Source organism: Tribolium madens, unplaced genomic scaffold, assembly GCF_015345945.1.
Source record: "Tribolium madens isolate multiple individuals breed KSU strain unplaced genomic scaffold, Tmad_KSU_1.1 Scaffold_97;HRSCAF=244;Tcas5.2_LG3a, whole genome shotgun sequence".
Taxonomy (NCBI): Eukaryota; Metazoa; Arthropoda; class Insecta; order Coleoptera; family Tenebrionidae; genus Tribolium; species Tribolium madens.
In genome coordinates, this window is record NW_025401069.1 from 4,321,789 (window position 1) to 4,343,729 (window position 21,941).

Sequence of the window (21,941 nt, forward strand, 5' to 3'; positions counted from 1 at the left end):
TATTTGTGTAAAAATAATTGCAAATGCAAAATGTACAAAAATGTTGCAAACTCTTACTAGGGATTATTTTCATAGATAAAAATGTTAAGATGCACCGAGGTAAACCTATTTATTCTAAAATTTTATTGCCTAATTTTACACAGGTCAACTGTTTTCGTTGTCTGATTTTTTATGTTTTACATAAGAAGTATACACATCATATCCTACTGAAATGGTATTGTCATACAACACTCTAAACCTAGTTGGTAAGAAATAAAAGTTTATAAACTGAGCAGCGGGCCAGACTGCCCATTCTGCCGCATATAAAATCCACGCTTTTTCCTTGATTTCTTTGACCAATTCTTTTGTCGACTTGCGTTCCAAAATTGCACAAGTTACAAATAGTGTTGTAATGCACACAGGAGAGCAGACGATTTGATCAATAATGATCTTCTTACACACAGTTCCTATAGTATAACCTGGTAATTTACGATCTAGGTAATTGTACCAGTAATGACAAATAACTCCAATTGAAATTCCACATACTGACATGTTCCGAGTTCTTGTTTTATTCCAATTTTCCAAATCGTCTGTTAGCATTTCGTAATTCTGTTCAAGAATGTCTCCCAAGCCAGATAATGTTCCCGACAGAGCAACATTTGTGTATAGCAGGTATTTGTCGCTAAAACTCGTACTAATAAAGCTGTTACACTTGGGAATGAGTCTTGTTTTCACAATTTTTATTAAGTTGAAACATGTACTCATTTCAAATTTTAAGGTTAGGAATGTAAATTTGCCGCACACACGTGTTGGGTTTTCAATTCTAACTAGTGCAAAAGCCAAATTCCCCCAAAAAATTTAAACTCTGAGTATTACAAAATTTATTATCTCTTTTGTAATCACACGTAACAGAACAATTTAAAGAAAGTTCATTGCTTCTGACCCCAAATTTGTACATTTAAAATTTTCCAATATACATATCATGGTTGGTTATAGTGGCTACTAAACCCTTCTCGTTTTTAACACTGTCTTCATCTTTATAATCTATTAATTCGTTATATTTCGTTGTCATTTTACCACCCATTGCTTTAATTATAGCGTTTCCTGCACAAATATCCCATTTCTTTATAGCAGTAATATGCAAATACGCATCCACATTGCCTAAAGCAACTTCTAAAGCTTTATAGCCTGTGGAAAAAATATAAATACTAATTAATAATAACGTCATTTCATACCGGCACCAGCAGCTTCAACTACGTCTATATTTTTCATTTTTTCACTCAAAACTTTCTTTATTTCACCGCTGTGAGACATTGAGATTATTACTTTTATATTTTTACTTTTGTTCCTCTAAAAGAAAAAAATCAGTAACATCTTTATGTTATAGCAGTGTTGTACCGCATATTTCAAATTGAAAGATTTTGCCTTGCCAACCCATGCCCAAAATGTTTTAGATTCAGTGTTAAAAGGTTTGTGAATGACACCAATAATAGGTTCTCCTTTTACAGCAACACAAACCATTGTAGTCACATAGTTATACAGCTTCCCTATAAAAATACTGTAGTAAAATGGGATAAAAAATAAAATTACTAAAGTACCAGTGTATTCATATGTTGCATCTAATGGATCAATCCATACAGAAATATCTCTAATATCTTCCAAATGATCATCTAAACTTTTAGGAATAGTAACATGTTCCAAGTAATCGATTTCCTTGTCATCACACTGAACCTTTTTCTCTTCTGAAATTACATGGAGGGTGGGATATGCATGTTTTAAAGTTTTCATAATAGCACAGTGCGATGAATAATCTGCTGTAGTCACACTGTCCTGCATTCCCTCCTTTGTTAATCCTTTGCTTTTAATTTGTAAATTGTCTTTATTAGCAACCACTTCTTTGCCCCCATTTTCTGCTGCTTTAATTGCTACTTCCAAAAGCTGTCTTAAGTTTATTTTAACACTTGGAGAATCATTGTTACGAGAGCTTGTAGTAAATACGTAAACAAACAATATCAGAAGGGCACCCGATATTACACAAAACCCTGCCTTGTTTACTCGAATAACACCCCCGAAATTCATTTTCTAATAGTCAGTTTCTAACTACATTATTTTCTTTTGTACTTTTTAACAAAAGTATTTTAAAAATAAACGATTTTTACAAGTCAACAATCAATTAGCAATCTTGTAGTTAAATAATTTAATTTACTTAACTTAAGACTATAAGGTGAACGTTTTTTTTTTAAACAACCGTCATCGCATTTTGCAAAAAATCAAAAAACCTTCGACCACAATAATGGTGAAGTTAGTCACTGAACGCAAAACGTCAAATTCAAGGTTATAAAGCATAGGCGTGCAAAAAATTGAAATTTAAGGGGCATTTACATGAAACAAACGTGAACAAGATGGTATTGTTTTTTGTAAATAATTTTAATAATGACAGACATAATAAATATTTTTTTTCTATCCAAAGCTTTGCAAGTTAAAAATGTTTGCAAATGTTATCATAAAAAATCCTCTTTTTTGATGTCCAATGTCCGATAATTATTATTTTATTTTTATTTATTTGTGATAGCTTATCGATTGTCATTTTTAACCCTTTCGTCTCAGCAGGGAAAAAAGTGACGTTTTTGATTAATAATCTAGTACTTTATTCCCTCGGGAATAAAATAAATAAAATACTGATTTTTACTCTTTGACAAAAACAATTTAGAATTTTATACCAAAATATGTCAGCGAAAAATATAAAAAATTCACAAGGTACTATGAAATCAACATTATACCAACACACACATTTATTATTTATACATATAAATTTGAGTTTAGATTAAACTAAAAGAGGCTGTGCAAATGTGCACAACTATACCTTTATTTGCTTGCATGCTGAAATTAAATTAGTATTGTATATTAGAGTTAGTTGCGTGCGCGGGCTTAAATAATGACATGGGAGTCCATAAAAGCACATCTGTACGTATAGTATAGTGCCTACGTATTACTACACATAGTGCGCCAGAACTCGCGCCCCAGAGAAAATTTTCAAGTAAGGTATAATACCAGGAACATAAAAAAAATGTTTAAAAAATTCTATCTGTCAAAAAAATTTTGACATTTATTTTTTGACATTTGACATTTTTTTATGCCGATTTAATGATACTGATGATCTTGTATATGTTTTTTACAATTATTTAGTAGGTACAAAAATTTTGCCAATAAAAGCCACAAATAACATTGAACAGAGCTACAATTAAGGATACAGCTTCCTTGTTTCCTCTTTTAATAGTCTATAACAAAAAAACTTGAAAAATTATTTTTCCAACAGAAATAAATAGTCAAAGTGCAAACTTTAAACCCTCATAACTTCATAATTTTTATAGATAAAATTTTTTTAACATTTTTTCCATGTTCCTGGTATCTTACCTTATATGGCATTTTTCACTGGGGCGCGAGTTCTGGCGCATCCTGTATTGGTGGACACGGAATTTTGGACGATTTGTCATTCGACTGTCATAAAAAAGTAAAACGGGCCTTAAGCAACTAACCTCACTTTCTGTTTTTGTAATTTTTATCCTGATAGCTATAGAGAAAAAAATGACAACAAATCAAAATAGTTTATTGAACTTATATAAAAACACATATTGCTGGCATTATTGTTTCGGAAAATCGAGGCCAAAAATAAATTATAAATAAATTAAACTAAAACTTTCAAATTTTAGTGTCAAATGTCGAATCATAAGGACAATGAATAAGCGTGTCTTTCATTGACATTTTTTGAACTGACATAAATTTGATGTCCAAAATTCCGTGTCCGCCAGTGTATTTCTTTCTTTTTACAGAGAATTTTAGAAGATTACTATTACGAAACGATATTTAATTTTTGGTAACGTAGGAATAAAAATGGTGGGACAACTTTATCCATTTGTAAATTTTTGTGATAAAAAAATCATAGTTTGTTTTGTCTTCTTTTTTTAAGAAAACAGGATTTATGTAATTAAACTGTTAGTCATATAGTTTATCGTAACGTTGAAATAAAATATTCTTGCTGGTGTACTCTCCCATTTTCCAAGTCCTCTCTCCGCCACTGCTTGGAATGAATAATAGAATTATTTACTTTTCAGAACCATGGTTATCTATCCATTGTTCGTGAATTGAGAAGTATTGGAGGACAGTAGGTAATTTGGTCGATTGTTTTAAACGTCAAAAGTAAGTTTTTGGCTATTTATTTGAGGCTAAATTAAAGTTGATTATTCTGTGTTCAGTTAAAATCATCCAATCTGACCCGTGGTATGATGAAAAGTTAATTCCAAAATGGCAGGGTTGTCGCCGTCTGAAGTAAGTAAATTGCATTGTTTTTCTAACCTCTTCATAAAAAATCTTTTAATTTAGAGAAGGTTGCAAAAAGAGCTCATGTCGCTGATGAAGGAACCTCCACCAGGAGTTGAAGTAGACTTCGATCTGGCAGAGCAAAATTTATTGCAGTAAGTTAGCAAGAAACTGCCAATAACAATAATGTTAAATACATGAACAACGTTTATACTTCTAGTTGGATCATTAATATGGAAGGGGCTGCGGGTACTTTGTACGAAGGAGAACGTTTTCAATTGCAGTTTAAATTTAGTAACAAATATCCATTTGATTCACCAGAAGTATGGATTTTTTTGTAAAACACTTGTGGTATTACTTTTTTACGTTTTAGGTAACGTTTGTAGGAAATAACATTCCAGTTCACCCGCATATATACAGCAATGGACATATTTGCCTTTCAATTTTAACAGATGATTGGTCTCCTGCATTGTCTGTTCAATCTGTTTGTCTTTCAATTGTTTCTATGCTCAGTAGTTGTAAAGAAAAGGTGAGACCTCACTTAATATTACAACTTTTGAAACCTTCTTTTACAGCAAAGACCTCCCGATAATGCTTTCTATGTAAAAACTTGCAATAAAAATCCAAAGAAGACGAAGTGGTGGTATCACGGTAATTTTGTTTATTATTTGACCCACAATGCCTAAATATTTTATATTTCAGATGATTCTGTATGAAATTATATAAATAACTTATGGTCTTGTGATTTTAATGATTCTGTTATGCTGGATGCTGTTAGTTTTAAATTTTTAATAGATGTTATTTATTATTACAAAACTAATTATTATAAAATATCTTTAGAATTGGATTAACAGTTTTTACATAGTGCCTGTCCTCCAGATGTTTGTGCTGTAACTAATTAAATATAAGAGTTAAAATTAATATTTTAAACCTGGTCTAAATTATTTATTTCTCCCTCGTCAGTAGGTTTTAGTAGAAATGTTGCTACTGTCATTTAAAAAGAAAAGTATTAAAAGTAGGTTAATGTAATATTAAAGCTTTGAAATGAGTGAAAATTTATATCTTCGGTGTTTATTTGTATCGAAATTAAAATTTGAAAATCCACGTTTTAAAGGATCTCGAGCTGTTTTTTTGATAAATATTTCAGAGAACGACAAGATATTTACAAAAATTAGTAAAGTATATTTCATTGAAATTGGCATAATACGCGCTATTAGTGTGACGTCAGCAAGGTACGTGACTGTACCTTTGAAGCTAAACAAATAAAAGTTTATTTCTTGAATCCTGGACGTGTAGGGAGATTGTTTCTAAGGAAATAGTTGCTATGAAAAATGTGTGTCGTTTCGTAATGGTTTTAACAATTGTAGTCAACATTTCTGTAATTTAATCTGTTCTAACCACACTTTCTGTGTACGTCAAAAATATGTTTACAGCATTGCCAGAATGTTGCAAACGACAGGAGTGGATAGGTCGTACCAAAACAAAAGAAAATAAAATATATTAACATTCACATAATGTGTATTTGGCTGAGAATATAAATTATTATTTGTTTACAAGTAAATATAAATATCTAGTAAAAAAAATCTAGTATCAATTTGGTACTCTAGTATCACAACTGGCAACACTGTATGTTTAGCTTCAGTACAGTCGCGTCTGTGACGTCACCTCTAATAGCCCGTACAGGTGGCTATGGAATTTCGTATTTAAGTTTGTAGCCCTGTGCATGGCCCTGATATAACAGCTGATGGGGTTTTTGTTTTTCTTTGATCACTTACCTACATGGTTTATTTAACTGACATGACTGACATTTGTATTCGTTTTTTCACTGTTTTCGTTGGTTGTTCGTTATTCCTACTATTTTTTCAAATTATAATTAAAAGTAGTTCTCTGCAGAACCCCAGATTTAAAGTACACGCTAAGGTATGTTTGAAAACATAATCAATTTCTTTTTGTTCCTGTTTTAGGCATTTTAGGTTAATAGAATCAAATATACCAATTTGAATTAAGCCAAATTATTTTATCCACGACAAAACACGATTTTTCAGGCTTCAGTACGCGAAGCTTCATTTTGTACAGATTTCCTTTTTCCACTCCGATCGCAACAACTTTACCATTGTTTAAAAATTAACAATTTTGTACTATACTTTTAATGACAAAATCCAAACCCCTTTTGGCTGCAACTTTTACGGAAAATAAATTGTGCTTCATCTCCGGTGTGAATAAAACGTCTTTTAAAATTCCTGGAAGCCACTATAATTATCAACGAAAGTCGGTATTTTCTACAAAGCAAATAGTGTATGTTTTTGGTGTCAAAACTACACCTACAAAGGGATGAAACTTTTTATGGAGAAAAACTCTCTCTGAAAACCTTTGAAAGAGGGTTCTTGAAAAATAAAATTTTAACTATCTTAACCTCACTTTTTTTAGTGACAAATTTAGTTCCTTAATATGTAAAGCCTTTTTCACATTTAAAGCGCAGTTTACCCAATCATGGCCTACTGTTATGCCAATTTAAATGAAATGGATTATAGCAATAAAACAAACGCAACCCCATAATCCAAGTACACTAACCTAATTTTTGTTAAGTTGGTATGAAAGGCGTTTTCGGGGATTTACCTAAATATATGAAGTTAGTCTTGACATTTTTATCAAAGTGCATCCGAAATAGCATGTTACGTGTCATGTATGTGCAAAAATTATTAAACATTCTATGTGAAGACGTATTTAAACAGAATTCTGTTGAAATTTAGTTGAAAAGTTTTAAAATAAGTTATTTGTGTCTCTTGTTTTATTTTTTGTTGGGTAATCGTTTCCTGAAGTAGATATAAATAAACGGTTGGTTAAGAAAGTTTGAATGAAAGTATGTACATTTTATGCAATTCGCAACACATCGTCATTAGTGCTTTCATAAATTGGTGTGTTGCAATAGATAGTGAGCTTTTTATGTCTGGTTGAGCTTATTTGCACAGTTTTAGTGACAATCATAATAGTGTTAATAGTTTTAGAAACTTGGCAGGTGTAGTGGTGGAATGGGTTTTCCACAAAAAATTTTCTCCTAGTTTAAATCAAGCGACATTTGGACATCTATACTCAGTAGGAGTTATCCTGTTTTTTTTGTATATGCTATCACTATGAATCCAGAAGAATCAAAGCGAAAACGTGAAGCTCCAACAGGGGCGATTCATAATTGGAGAAACTTTACAGGTAAGCAGAATTACGGATGACTATAGTTAGGTATGCTATAGGTAGTAAAAACCGAGGCAAAAACTTTTTACATCGAGAGATCATGAAGATAATTTGTAATCGAGTTATCTTTGGATCCGAAATAGTAGATTATGTTATTAGGAGTAAAAGTGATTGTTTATGTGGCGAATGCTTAAAGGTATAAGAAAAATACTTTTATTTTAAATTTACTCATAATAGGTAATTACAAATCTATCAGACATAATCAACTCAGATAGAAGCATCTGCAGGCAAAATCAGTAGGATGTGGAAATTGTATCCAACAAGAGTCATTCTTGTTCAAAACCAAAGAAACGATCAATTTGTGTTTGCTTCGCCCTAGATAGGCCTGCTTGTGACCTTATTCATAGGAGCAAAAATTTCTTTTAAATGATTTGATGATGCAGAACTATCGTCACAAGAAAGAATTATGCTAATCCTCCAACATACCAACACCAAAACACGTTGTATCACAAACTCCTATCACTGAAGCACAAAACTAAATTTGTGATTGTTAACTATTAGTGCTTAACAAACCTTTGAAATTTACCAAAAGGTAATAAAACAATCTTGTTGTCCAGTATAAGTCAAATATCTACGGAAAATTTGGAGGGTTTTCCGATTTTTAGTCAATCCACTTAACCACTGCGCCACAATTGTTAATTAAAACTATGGGTGTGGCTAAAATGTTTGTTATTATCAATAACGATCTTTGATTTATTAAGAAGAACCAAACTTTTGTGCAACATTCAAAAATTTTATTTGTAAATTAATAACTGCCACAAACACCATGGACGTGATTCTAGCAAGAATATGCTTTTCTTGTTACACATCTTTCATATCAGAGGTTCGTTCAACGTTTTGAAGAAAATTCTGGGACTTGGGTTTGGTGTTCCAACTTTTAACTTGATCGACACTTTTTTATCGGAGATAATAACTAAGTTATTCACTGATGTTTCATCCAAAAACAAGCTTCGGCTTAAATTGTTTTTTATTACTTGAATGTTCTGAATAAAGCACGCAATTGTGCCTTAAAACTTTATTAAACCCCAACACCGTCGTACATAACCTTTAATTTCAATGTGACAGAAAAAACAGCACTGCCATCTTTAAAAAGTGAAATAGAAAATCATGGCTACGAGAGTCAACACAACTTTGGTAAAACCGCTAAAAACCCTGTTTATCAAATTCTACTACCAACTGAAATAGAGTATAAATACGTTTATCCGCAAACGTCACAAAGGTGACCACTTTTATGACTAAATGACAAAGGTAAAAGTTTTACTTTTCAGACATGGAGTAAAAACACTGTTTTTACGCCTAGGCGTTTCCACTTTTACTTGACACTTACTACTGTTGTCTCTTTCGCTTTTTCAGAATTTTCTGGAGAGGTACAAGGTAGATTATCAGCATTCGACATTTTGCACTATAAACTACACCAGTTAAATCAATCAACACTTTCGAAACTGACGCGTGACGTTTGTTATGATTTTATTGCAAAGCGTCCTGATTATTGAGGTGATTTACTTGATTATTATTGGTGTGTTGCTCTTTTCTCTCCATCTGAATCGTTTGCAGATAAAATAGTATGTTATTTGGAGTAAAAGTGAGTTTATGTGGCTCAGCTGCATCCATTTGCCTCACTCCGTTCGGCAATATGAACGTTCAGCAGTTTTGGGTTGTTTTAAATATCCAAATCGAATTAGATGTATTGTACTCCCTTTAGTTTCCGTTAACGAGCACATTAAAATCAATTTTAATAAATAAACTCAAGATTTACTAATTAAAACACTCACTGTTCGTAGATTGTCAATAAATGTCAAAATGCTGTCAAAAGTGATCTGTGTATTTGTCAAGATTACTTCGTTGTGCATAAAAGTTAAGTACACTCGTAAATTGTGACCTTGAGAATTCTACTATCTACTGAAATATAGTGTATGCCTGTGAAACGTTAAATAAAAAGCCAATAGGAGAAAATCAGCTGCCAATAGATAGTACTAAAACATCAATGTTTTCCCCATTTGAATAGTTTACAGTTAATGTGCCAGATGTCTCTTTTCCTAATTTTGGCGCGTAGCTTAGACGACGGCGCGGCGACTTTTTGGCGGAATTTTGTGACAACTTAAAAGTTTCATTTAATCTGTCACCTAACGTTTTGTAGGACAATTTTTTTGTTTAAAATAATAATGACATAAGTTGAAATCTCCATTTTAGAAAGTAATGTATCGAAATAGACCCTCCCACATAGTCTTTGCAATGAAATACGAAGCAAAAATGCTTGTAAGTACTCATATTTACATTGACTTGTCAAATTGACAAAAATGGAAAACTGATATTGTCAAAATATGTTTTCCCCATTTGGATAGTTTCTTGTCTGCCACCAGAGGTCAGTTACTTTGCTGATTTTCTTAAGGTCACTCATCCAGTTAACTTTGCAAAGTTAACTGGATGAGTGACCTTATGATTTTCTCACTGTAAAGTCATGATCCCATGATCAAAAAGATGATGATTTTAACATTGAACACTAGTGATCAAAACAGGGTAGCAGTTCCTTCAGTACGCTGCTCTTTTACCTCTTCTAACCATTTTTAACTTTTATTTTAATTTTTATCATGTAATTTGTAATATTTTAACACTTTTTTGGTGAAGATGGTTTAATTAAACCCAAACTAGTCCAACTTTGGTCTTTTTATTTTATCCCTGAGATTGTTATTTTTCACTTCAAATAAGCAATTGTTGATTTTAGTAGAAAATCAAAATTTTCAAATGAAACATGCTAATGACGAAGTAGCTATAAAATCAGTCGTATGTTTGAAATTTTACGGCTTCCTCCTTATTTCTATAGGTATTGTTGATACCATAGAACCATGGAGGTCCATGCATAGAACTCATCTAGGCTGATCTTAAACAAAATATTCAAAAACACAATAACACCATCCCACAAAGTTCACCTGCTGTGATAAGTAGACTTACTCAGGAGGAAGGTAAAAAAAATAATTCAGAACATGTGCAAAAATTGTGTAAATTATCTAAAAACTAGAAAATAATTTTCGAACTATACCGCCCCAAAACATTGAGATTAATGTCCGATGAAACTAAATTCACACTGAGCATCAGTATTATTAATAAATAGTAATAATTAATGTAGTATTTTAATAAATTTTTCTTTGTTACATTATTAATAAAATTATTTGAAATTTATTGGTATTATTATTATACCTATGCCTAATGGTATAGATACCTATCAACAATACGATTAGGCAGAGTTTAAATAATTTTTTTTATTATACCTGCATCATAAATTAAAATTAAAACACGCTGCAGCGTGCGTAATTTGGCCATTATAGTACGCTGAAATTTTAAAGTTATCTAGGTAACAAGAAATAGTGAAATGTCTGGATCAATTACAACGTGAGAAAATGTGCTTAACAACGTAAACTAGTAACCGTCTCTAAGAAAACGATTCACAAACAACCTTTGATAATTTTATTGTGTAAATTCACATTTTTTCACCCTTACATAGTATCTTTCGATACATGTTTATAGGAAAACTTTTGCCTTAAAATTAGGTATTCACCTGTTTCAATTTTTAACAATAAAAACGAAACCTGTTAAATAAATTCATCAATTAGTTATTGCAGAAAGTAAAGTGAGTTGTTTTGTTTCAGATACTGGCACGTCTAGCTTCTTCGGCAATCGGAGCAAAGAAACTGGCTCAAAAACTAATCAACCTAGAAGATTTGAGGGAAAACAAATAAAATCAATGGGATTCAGATTCTTAGAAGATTTATTAAAAAATGATCCCGAGAGGATAATATTGGCATTAATGAAAGAACGTGAAGGTCTTTTACGTTTATTGGAAAAAGAAGTTAGCAATGACGTTATTATTCTTTTAATAGCAATTCTTAGAAAAGTATGCTCTTCTTCATTTGATGAAACAAAATACAGTGTCCTTCACTCAACTCTTAATGAAAAATTCACCAATAAAATAAAAACATTTATTGCTTGTTTGCCTACACAGGACAAATTTCAGCGTCGAACAAGCTCGTTCTTCTGGAAAGATCCTGGCGAATTTTGGTCGAATTTGACGCATATTTGTGAAGATTTGTTAAACACGACACCAACTTTTGCTTGTAAAAACTTACCAGTTTTGCTTAATGCAATTAAAATTTATGCACCAATCATCGAACAAGAACAACAAACGGAGGTGTCAGATGAAATTAAAAGTAAGGTGGAAAAAATGTTACAAGTAATCAAAACTCTTAAAGAAAGCGAAGAAAAAGAGAAATTGAAGCAAGATGAAGCAGTGGACACTAATCAACCGCCAGACGACTTCCGCCAAATCAGTGTTTATCCAACTCCAGCTGAAATTGTAGGAGGACGAGGCTTCCTCCGGGAAAACATCGTTAAAGGCCCTTATCAGAACGTAAACCACTATTTAGACGTTCAGTTTAGGCTTCTACGTGAAGACTTTGTGGGCCCTTTAAGAGATGGGATTAATAACTATCGATCGTCAACACCATCGAATGAAATCGAAAACGTAAAAATTCACAAAGATGTCTACTTCCTGAAAACGGAAACCATAAACGAATTTTATTGTCTCCGAATTCAGTTCAGGTCTAAGAAGAAAAAGAAGATCAATTTTGAGCAATCTAAGCGATTCATCTTTGGTTCATTGCTGTGCTTCACAAAAGACAACTTTCAAACTTTGATTTTTGGAAGAGTGGCCCAAAGAAAAATTGAAGACTTGGAAAACGGCCAAGTAATTGTCGCTTTTGACAACAAAATCAAGGTTGATTTTAGCGCTGCTTACTTAATGGTTGAATGCAGCGTGTATTTCGAGCCTTATTTTCACGTCCTGACAGTTTTGAAGAACATGACTGAAGAGATGTTTCCGATGGAGAGGTACATAATACGGGTTAATCCTTCCGTGCAACCCCCTGCATATTTAACAGCCCCCAACTGCAAGTTAGAAATTGAAGACCATACATTTAACCCCTTGTCAGAGTGGCCTGACGAAGACTTCTACGGTTTAAACGATTCCCAAATGGTGGCATTTAAAGCGGCAATCACTCAGGAAATAGCCGTTATTCAAGGACCTCCTGGAACAGGAAAAACTTATCTTGGACTAAAAATAGCTCAAACACAATTGGAAAATACCGAATGTTGGTATAATTATACACCTATGCTGGTGATTTGTTTCACGAATCATGCACTTGACCAATTTTTGGAAGGTTTACTACCATTTACAAGGGAGATTATTCGAGTTGGTGGACGGTCTCAAAACGAAAAATTGGATGCATACAATTTGAGAAATAAGACTCAGAGAGATAGCTCTGTTGCACAACAACGTTTTGAAGTACAACGTTGTTTACGAGAAATAAAACAAATAACTGAACATTTAAATCAAATTGAATATTATAACAGGGTTTTGTCAATTCGTACTTTTGCCGATGTAATACCGGATTTTCCAGAAACTTGGTTTCAACGTGCGTCCAATCAACAAGTGGTGCATTGGTTGATGGAAGGAGCAAATTACGGGCAAGATTTGTCCAATATAATTGATAATTTACAGGTTTTGCAGGTAAGGGAAGTTTCAAAAATCTCTGAAACTTATTAAAACCTCTGACATTACTTACAAAGATGATATTTTATAACAAAATAATGATGTAAAATAGTCTGTCCTGGCAATAATAAGTGTCTTTGAACCGTTTTATTATTTATTTCACAGAAAAAATGGTTTTAATATGGTTTTATGAGTTGTACTGATTTTTTTGGAGGGTACCTAGTTTGATATTTTTATTTCAATTTAGACTTTAGGAAACAAATAACGATATAGATTTCAAAAATAAGCTCAGAATATGTCTTTTTTTCCAGTCCTTTAGATTTCACAGAGTGTCCTAGGACTTCAAATAAATACTTTAAACTTAAAACATCAGTAAATGTAATTAGACACAAAATAAATATCTTTAAAAAAGATTATTATGTAGGTACCTATTATAAATCACAACATTTAGCCTTGTTCCTTTTTATAAAATAAAAAAAACAGTTTGAAGCCTAGAAGAGGTACCTACCCAAGTAGTTCATATTATCTGAATCAGATATGTCTAACAAATTTTCAAAAACCATGTGACATGTTGCGATATACTTAACGATAAATACTCGTGTTTTTGATGTTTGTGTTTTTTTTTAACAAAAAATGTTTTAACTGAATATTTTAATAATACATTTTTGGGAATTTTGTGTCAACAAATTATATATATTTTTTTTCACTCGATAGATAGTATTTGTAACCTTGATAACAAAAAATAGGAGGCTGACGGAAAGTTTTTTTAGGCCCAAGAAGAAATGAACAGAATTGGCATCAACGACGATGTTGAGGACATTGGAGACGTCTTTAATGAACACATTCATACAATTCTTGATTCAGTATTTGATGTTTCTGTCGTATCAAATAAAGATGATTATATAATTACTTTGGAGTCAATGCGTAATCATTTGCGACAGTATGAAGACAAGTTATTTAAACTAAGACAGATACAAAATCCATCATTCCAAGAACTTATAAGAGAAGAAGAACTACATTTCCAAATGCAAGATTTGCGACAGAAATATGAATACGTCAAGGTGTGTATTTGTATTTTTTTATGTTGAAAAACTAACGCTTCTTACAGCACCAATTGGTTGATTGGAGAAATCTCCAAGGTGAAATCGAGCCACCACAAAATGCAGATTTACTAAATCCCTACAATATGGGATTTGAAGACAGATGGAAGTTATATTTTTATTGGCTAAATTTACATAAACAGCGTGAATCAGATGTTTTGAAGATGGTTTGTGAGGATTTTCCGACGATTTATAAAGAATATGAAGTAATGAGAGAAATGGAAGATGTTCAAGTGATGAAAAAAGCGTTAGTAGTGGGAATGACAACTACTAGTGCTGCACGTTTAAGATCGTCCTTACAAACGTTGAAAAGTCCTATTGTTATTGTAGAGGAAGCAGCCGAAGTTTTAGAAGCCCACATTGTGACTTCTATTACAAAACACTGCCAACATTTGATTTTGATCGGAGACCATAAACAGCTAAAACCAAATACGGCTAATTATAGCATGGAAAAGCAGTATCATTTGGGAATCAGTTTGTTCGAAAGAATGATTAGAAACAATATTCACTGCTACACCCTTAACGTGCAACACCGCATGCGACCAGAAATTTCGTCTCTGATCCGTCCTACAATTTATGATTTTTTGGAAGATCATCCCTCGGTGTACAACAGACCCAAAATATCTGGAATCGACAATTGTGTATTTTTCATCGATCATACGCATCCTGAGGAGCAATGCGATGGTTCGAGCAAAACCAACCTACACGAAGTTTCGTTTTTCATTTATTTAGCAAGACATTTAATTTTGAATGGTTACAATCCTGCGAATATCACGATTCTGGCTGCCTATTTGGGCCAGTTTTTTGCGTTCCAAAAAGAAAAAAAAGTGCACAAAGATTTATTGAAAGACGTCAGAATCGCCGTTTTGGATAATTATCAAGGAGAAGAATCGGATATAATTCTTCTTTCATTAGTTCGAAATAACAACGAAAATAAAATTGGATTCCTAAAAATCGAAAACAGAGTCTGCGTAGCTCTTTCGAGAGCCAGAAATGGTCTTTACATAATGGGAAATATGACTCAATTGTGTTTTGAAAATAAAGTATGGATACTGCTTATAGTCGTAATGAAAATTTTATTTTAATTTTTTTAGCTCTGGCGCAAAATAAAAGCCAGTCTTGAACAACAAAAGGCTCTTGGTAATGAATTACCTCTCAGGTGTCAAATTCACCAGGATCAAGTCACTTTTGTGAAATCTGAGAGTGATTTCTATTCGGTTTCTGAAGGTGGTTGTAGTAAAAAGTGTGGTGCAGAGCTGAAGTGTGGTCACAACTGCAACTCATTGTGCCATATTCGGGATAGAAACCATATGATTTATAAATGTCAAGCAGCATGCAAAAAGTAAGTGTTTTTTGAGTTTTGATATTTTGAATGAATTTCCATTGATTTTTCATTTTATTATTATGCATTAAGCATTTGCCGCAAAATCGATCGTATCATAAAAATTGTTGTTTTAGTTAATTTTAAATTTAAAGAGTTTACTTCTGAATAAGATTGATATATCGGTTGTATCATAAGCAAAATTTATACAGGCTGCGCCAGAACTCACGCCTTAGAGAATTTTTTTTAAGTAAGGTAAGATACCAGGAACATGAAAAAAATGTTTAAAAAATTCTATCTGTCAAAAAATTTTGCCATTTGACATTTTTTATATCTATTTAAGGATACTGATGATCTTGTATATGTTTTTTTTACAATTATTTAGTAAAGGAACAAAAATTTTGACAATAAAAGCCACAAATAACATTGAACAGAGTTACAATTTAGGATACAGCTTTCTCGTTACCTCTTAGCCTATAGCAAAAAAACTTGGAAAATTATTTTTCCAACAGAAATAAATAGAAAGTACAAACTTTAAATCCTCATAACTTCGAAATTTTTATAGATAATTTTTTTTAACATTTTTTTCATGTTGCTGGTATCTTACCTAATATGACATTTTTCTCTGGGGCGCGAGCTGTGGCGCACCCTGTATTTTCTTGGCTAAAAGCTTTGGTGTTTTGGGATTTGGTTTCATAATTTTTTCTTTAAAAATTACACTACTTTTCAGAAATTTGTGCAATAAAGACCCAACACACATCTGCAAGAAAATGTGTTTCGAAGAATGTGCTCCCTGCAATTACCTAGTACACAGAACTCTAGCTTGCGGTCATGATGCTAGTATCCAATGTCACATCGATCCCGAAGCCTACAAATGCGAAATTTTGGTTTCAACTGAATTGCCTTGTGGTCACATAACTGATAAACCTTGCTTTTCCGATCCGGTAACTTTCAGATGTCCACATATTTGCGATGTCCAAGTTCAACCTTGCGGTCATGCATGTGAATTGTTTTGCCATATCCGCAAAGATCCTGACCATTTAGAGGTAAAGCTTTTTTTTATTAAAACTTTATATTTAACACTGCTATATTTTAGTACAAGTGTAAGAAACCTTGCACTCGATATATGAAACGTTGTACCGTCAATGATGAGGATCATAAATGCAAGAAAATGTGTTACCAAGACTGCGACGTTTGTACAGTTACTGTAAGAAAAAAGCGAACTCTTTGTAACCACTATTACGATGTCCGGTGCTGTGACGATGTGGATGATATCGACTGTGAAAAGCCTTGTTCTAAAGTACAAAAATGTGGTCATCCTTGTAAGCGCAGATGCAACGAACCGTGTCAAGTTTGCCAGATAAAGGTATTAATTGTTATAAATACACGAAAGGGTCGTTTTTAACTTGCATAAGCCACGAGACTTTTTTCTGAATGAGTAGTTTTCTTCGATGTTCTCGATAACTATGTTTCCTGCGTAAAACTTTGTCGTCGGAATCTAGAAATTTGGATACTCCATTTATTCAAATCAGAACACTGCGTTCCGTTTTGGCTTTTGATCTAATCTGTTGAATTTTTGCAATTGTTCAAAAGCATATTATATTTTAGATGGAAACCAATGCACAGCATTTAACAGATAAGATAACATCTAGTTTCGCAAATGGAGAAGAAAATAATACCGTAAATGTCTATATTCTGGATAGACTTATTTCTGCTAGGTCTTAGTCTCCCCAACTGTCTTTTTATAAGCGTTTATTTAACTTAGGATTCTTAGGATGCTGTCTGCTAATCTGACTGTCTGCACTAAATTTTGAGCGTCAAATAATAATAATAATCCCCGTGACAATGCAATAATATTTACTTTATTTAATAATTTATCAACAATTAACAATTATCAGTATCTTGGCACCTAATTGAAATACAAAGATGGTACCAACTGCATTCAATGAAGCATAAAAAATTCTACAGGTTATTGTTGGTGTTTTTAAGGGTAAAACCAACCCTTTATCTTCTACAGGAACGAAGATATTAAGGGTTGACAACATAACTACTTGAAAAAAATAAATAAAATTTTGTTTGTGTTTGAAATTTAAAGTACCTACATATCCCACAAAATAATAAGTAAAGACAAAAAAGTGAAAAAAAAAATGTTTTTTTAAAAATAAGCATTTATTAAAAAACGTACCAAAAAGTAAAGAAGATCAAAGAAGATTTTTGCTTACAGCTTATTAAGTGTTCCGGATTGAACAAATAAAACAATATCTTGTATATAAATTTTATTGTTCGTTCACCCGACGAGTACAAGATCTAATGCCGAACTGGCTTCTCGACACATAAGTTGTGTAAGAAGTTGTACGAATCATCATTGACAAAAAATATATCGGATTAGATGACTAATTGCTGCCAAGGTACAGACAAAGAGATTTACAAAAGTTGGGTAACGAATTAACAAAAACCAGTGAGTCAGAAAATGTTCTAGAAAATAGTAAAACGTAATAATTAGTAACTGACAAATAATAAATCCTAACGCTAAATAATGAATAGTAATAATAATAATAATAAATATATAACAATAATAATAAATATGTAACACTAATAATAAATATGTAACATAAGTTTTTAAAATTTATAAAAGCTTTGAGGGTTGTCAACTAAGCAAAATAATTGTACAATATGCGTATATAACCACTCCCAAAGCTTTTATAAATTTTAAAAACAAGCTGTAAGCAAAATGTTCTCAGCTAGAAAAAACGTTATTTTTGTTACAAGTGCCTAAAATACAGTTTTTGCACACGAATCGTTGCTGTTTCTAATCTTTTAGCAGATGAGTATGCAAAAACATTTTAGGTACAACGTGTTACAATAGTTATTTTTGTATACGTTGTCAAAAATAGCTATTTTGTGGACTTATTTGAGACCCCAAAATGAGTTTTTTCCGGACTCAATAAAATAGTACGCAAAATGATTATTTTAGGGACTCAGTCCCTAAAATAAAATTGGTTACTATGGTAACGAAATTTTTTTAATTAGTAAGAGGTGTGAATTCGTGTTTTGGGACCTTTAACAAAAAATTTTTGTATGCACCACGTATGTACGCAAAAGGTTTTAGGTGACTCCTCCCATTAAAGACTATTTTGCGTACTTGATACATAAATAGCTATTTTGTTACAAATACCTAAAACACAGTTTTTGCGGACGAATCTTTGCTGTTTCCGGACGAGGTGAAACCGAGTCTGGAATAACAGATGAGTCCGCAAAAACGTTTTAGGTACGTGTTCAAAAAAAAAACACTTTTTATTAAAGCTCCCAAAACACGAATTCACACCTATTACTAATTAAAAAAAATCGCCACCATAGTAACCAAATTTATTTTTTAGTCCGGAAAATCTGTTTTTGGGGACTGAGTACCTAAAGTAACCATTTTACGTACTATTTTATTGAGTCCGGAAAAGACTCATTTTAGGGACTCAAATGAGTCTCTAAAACAGCTGTTTTCGAGAGCGTATCCAAAAAACATTTTTTTGGTGAAGCTGTCAAAAAACGAATTCACACCTTTTATTAATTAAAAAAATTTCGCCACCATAGTAAGCAAATTAATTGAGTTTTTCGTCGGGAAAAATTATTTTTACGTACGGTTTTTATTGAGTCTGGAAAAGACTCATTTTAGGTACTCAAATGAGTCTAAAACAGCTGTTTTCGGAAGCGTATACAAAAAATAAAAATAATTTGTATTTTTTGGTACGTTTTTTTATTAAAAGCTTATTTTTAAAAAAACGTTTGTAATAATTTTTTTCAACTCAGTATTTAGATTGTTTTATTCTTATTAAAAAACGATCACATCACATATCACTTCTAATCTTTTTTGAAAGCAAATAGTTAAACCAAAAAATGTTTGGTGTCAAGTTTTCTATTTGCCATTTATAATGCCATAGACATAACAGTGGTACCATGTAGAAAAAAATAATTTGTACTTTTAAAAACAAAATCAGTAAAAACGGCCATTTCAATAATGTCAGTTATTTTATTTTAATCATAATCTTTTTTGTCTAGGTGTCCAAAATACATCCCGTGTGTAACCACCCAGTCAAAGTGAAATGTTGCGAAAAGCCTGATCGCAAGTACTGCAACAAAGACTGCCCCTTGATCCTGCCTTGCGGCCATCCTTGCACCAAGAAGTGTAACGAGCCATGTACCACCGCTTGCTCAGTTTTGGTCGACTGTTCTGGTATACAAGCCGAATGTGGCCACCTCGTGACTAGAATGGAGTGCCACATGGTCACATCTTCCGTCGACCCCAAACGGCTTATACAATATTGCAACGCACCCTGCAATCGAGAACTAAAATGTGGCCATTTGTGTTCCGGTTCTTGTGGTGAGTGCTTCCAAGGCCGCATCCACAAAAGATGCTCGGAAAAATGTGGGGCTCCGTTGGTGTGCGACCACCTTTGCGATATTCCCTGTAGACAAGCCTGTAGACCTTGCAGACGAGTCTGCAGCTATACTTGTGGACATAGCATTTGCAAAAAGAAATGCGGAGAAGTTTGTACTCCTTGTAAGGAACCATGTTTAAGAAATTGTCGCCACCAGTGGTGCACCAAGCTGTGTGGGGAACCTTGCAACGTGCCCCCATGCACGGAACCATGCAAGAAGGTGCTCAAGTGTGGGCATTTATGCATTGGCTTTTGTGGAGATCCATGTCCACCAAAGTGTTTGGTGTGCGATAAGGAGGAATTGCTTGAAGTGTTCTTTGGAACGGAAAGTGAAGATGCCAGATATGTTTTATTAAAAGACTGCAAACATATTGTTGAAAATGAAGGCATGGAACATTGGCTCAGACAGAATGAGTTTCAAATTAGTTACAAATTATGCCCAATGTGCAAAACTGCTATTAAAACCACTCAGAGATACCAAGATTACATTAAAATGGCAATTAAAGATGTGGCTCAAGTGAAATTTAAAGCAAATGGGAGTCCTGCAGAAATAAGAGAAAAAACGGACAAAATCAAAACCAGTTTGCAAGTCTTGGAAACCAAATGTAGAATATTAAAAATGTGTAAGTATGACGCGACGAATAATAATCAAACGATGTTTAAATTGAAATTCTATTTTCAGACTACCCACCAATTACAGACGTGTTAAGAACCTTTAGGTCACGAATTCAACAATCTAACAAAGGCAAGAGACAACATTTAAACATTTTCGATGTTCAGTCCCTTATGGCAAAGCTACAAATAACGGAACACATTGCTAACATCTGCTGCAACGAGAAAGTTGTTGTGGAAACAATCCATGAAATTTTTTTCCCTCAAGTGACTCTCATTGTGGGAGTTTTAATGCGAGACGTGGACATAACAAATCAAGAAATAAGCGATTTGAATTACGAAATCAACAGATTATCCCGAATTGTCGATTTTAGTTGCGTTCAAAAAACTTCACAATTTCCACATTATAAAGCCAACAATGAAACTGCTAAATCATTGATTAGCACAATAGAAAAACAACTTTTTTCTTGTCAGAAATTTACAAACGAGATTAACGATTTGTTGAAGGATTGTTTGAGAGAATTGAACGATATTATGAAGTCGGGACTTGCTATTTCAGATCAGGAAAGAAGAGAAATTTTGCAAGCTATGGGTTTTAGTAAAGGTCATTGGTACAAGTGTCCCAATGGGCACGTTTATGCTATTGGTGAATGTGGGGGAGCTATGGAGGAAGCGACGTGCAATGAGTGTGGAGCACGAATTGGAGGCTCTCGTCATAGATTATTGGAGAGCAATGATGTGGCTACTGAAATGGATGGAGCTACACATGGGGCCTGGGGTATGGCCGCTAATTTGCGTAATTATGAATTGTAATACACCAAGTGGAATTATATAATTATTATTACTACATGTATGTAACTAATTCATAAGTTTGTATCTGTTATTATATCTACTATGTTAGTTATTATTATGAAATAGCAATGTAATAAAATAAATAAAATTATTGTTCTAATAAAGAAATTAAATTATTGATTGATTTGCCTCAAGTCAAGGTAGATTGCCTATACAGAAAGTCACAACAATTTCTAACTGCATTTTTTGAAGTGAGATGTGTTTAAAGACGTTATTCTTTTGGTAGAAAAGAAGAATTATTTTGTGTTACTACTGCTGGCTGCTAGCCTTAGTAACTTAGATCTTTCATATACTTTATACAGAGTGCTTTCAGAAAAGATCTGAAACAAAAAAAATTAAAGATTTCTAACAAACCCATAATAAAAAGAATAAAGGTGACAAATTTTCGTTTGGAGCTTCGTAAAGGTGTACTCTGATACCTACTACATTTTTGATTTAAAATTTTTTAATTACTAGTTGAAAATGTTCAAAATGCTATGTTTTGCTGCTGTTTTCATCTCATTAGGTATTTTTTTTTGTATTCGCAGAATGAGAAAATTCGT

General features: G+C 32.7%; 4 protein-coding genes across 9 annotated transcripts; 2 read left to right on the top strand and 2 right to left on the bottom strand.

Moving 5' to 3' along the window:
• Positions 1–31: 31 nt before the first annotated feature.
• LOC123015218 (ubiquitin-conjugating enzyme E2 W) lies at positions 32–5,226 on the top strand. Its single transcript, XM_044414831.1, has 8 exons — positions 32–99; positions 4,092–4,176; positions 4,233–4,305; positions 4,360–4,451; positions 4,517–4,619; positions 4,670–4,825; positions 4,872–4,947; positions 4,999–5,226. The coding sequence occupies exons 3-8, from the start codon at positions 4,282–4,284 to the stop codon at positions 5,010–5,012; spliced, it is 465 nt and encodes a 154-aa protein (XP_044270766.1). The 5' UTR covers positions 32–99; positions 4,092–4,176; positions 4,233–4,281; the 3' UTR covers positions 5,013–5,226.
• On the bottom strand, positions 91–801 carry LOC123015217 (mpv17-like protein 2). The gene has a single exon (XM_044414830.1). It carries the CDS (start codon positions 742–744, stop codon positions 145–147), a length of 600 nt encoding a protein of 199 aa, XP_044270765.1. The 5' UTR covers positions 745–801; the 3' UTR covers positions 91–144.
• On the bottom strand, positions 844–2,293 carry LOC123015211 (putative inositol monophosphatase 3). Its single transcript, XM_044414822.1, has 4 exons — positions 1,578–2,293; positions 1,378–1,526; positions 1,215–1,329; positions 844–1,167 (listed from the first exon to the last, which is right to left on the bottom strand). The coding sequence occupies exons 1-4, from the start codon at positions 2,056–2,058 to the stop codon at positions 938–940; spliced, it is 975 nt and encodes a 324-aa protein (XP_044270757.1). The 5' UTR covers positions 2,059–2,293; the 3' UTR covers positions 844–937.
• Positions 5,227–6,066: 840 nt separating the features above from the next.
• On the top strand, positions 6,067–21,501 carry LOC123014652 (NFX1-type zinc finger-containing protein 1-like). Of its 6 annotated transcripts, none has more exons than XM_044413867.1 (10): positions 6,067–6,204; positions 6,261–7,500; positions 11,187–13,102; positions 13,855–14,145; positions 14,193–15,227; positions 15,279–15,526; positions 16,236–16,551; positions 16,602–16,871; positions 19,556–20,558; positions 20,618–21,501. In XM_044413867.1, the coding sequence occupies exons 2-10, from the start codon at positions 7,428–7,430 to the stop codon at positions 21,358–21,360; spliced, it is 5,895 nt and encodes a 1,964-aa protein (XP_044269802.1). In that variant the 5' UTR covers positions 6,067–6,204; positions 6,261–7,427; the 3' UTR covers positions 21,361–21,501. The 6 variants fall into 6 exon arrangements, with proteins under 6 accessions (XP_044269802.1, XP_044269806.1, XP_044269804.1 ...); XM_044413871.1 differs by having other exon boundaries at positions 6,074–7,500; positions 11,187–11,360; positions 11,418–13,102; XM_044413869.1 differs by having other exon boundaries at positions 6,074–7,246; positions 7,296–7,500.
• The last annotated feature ends 440 nt before the right edge of the window (positions 21,502–21,941 follow it).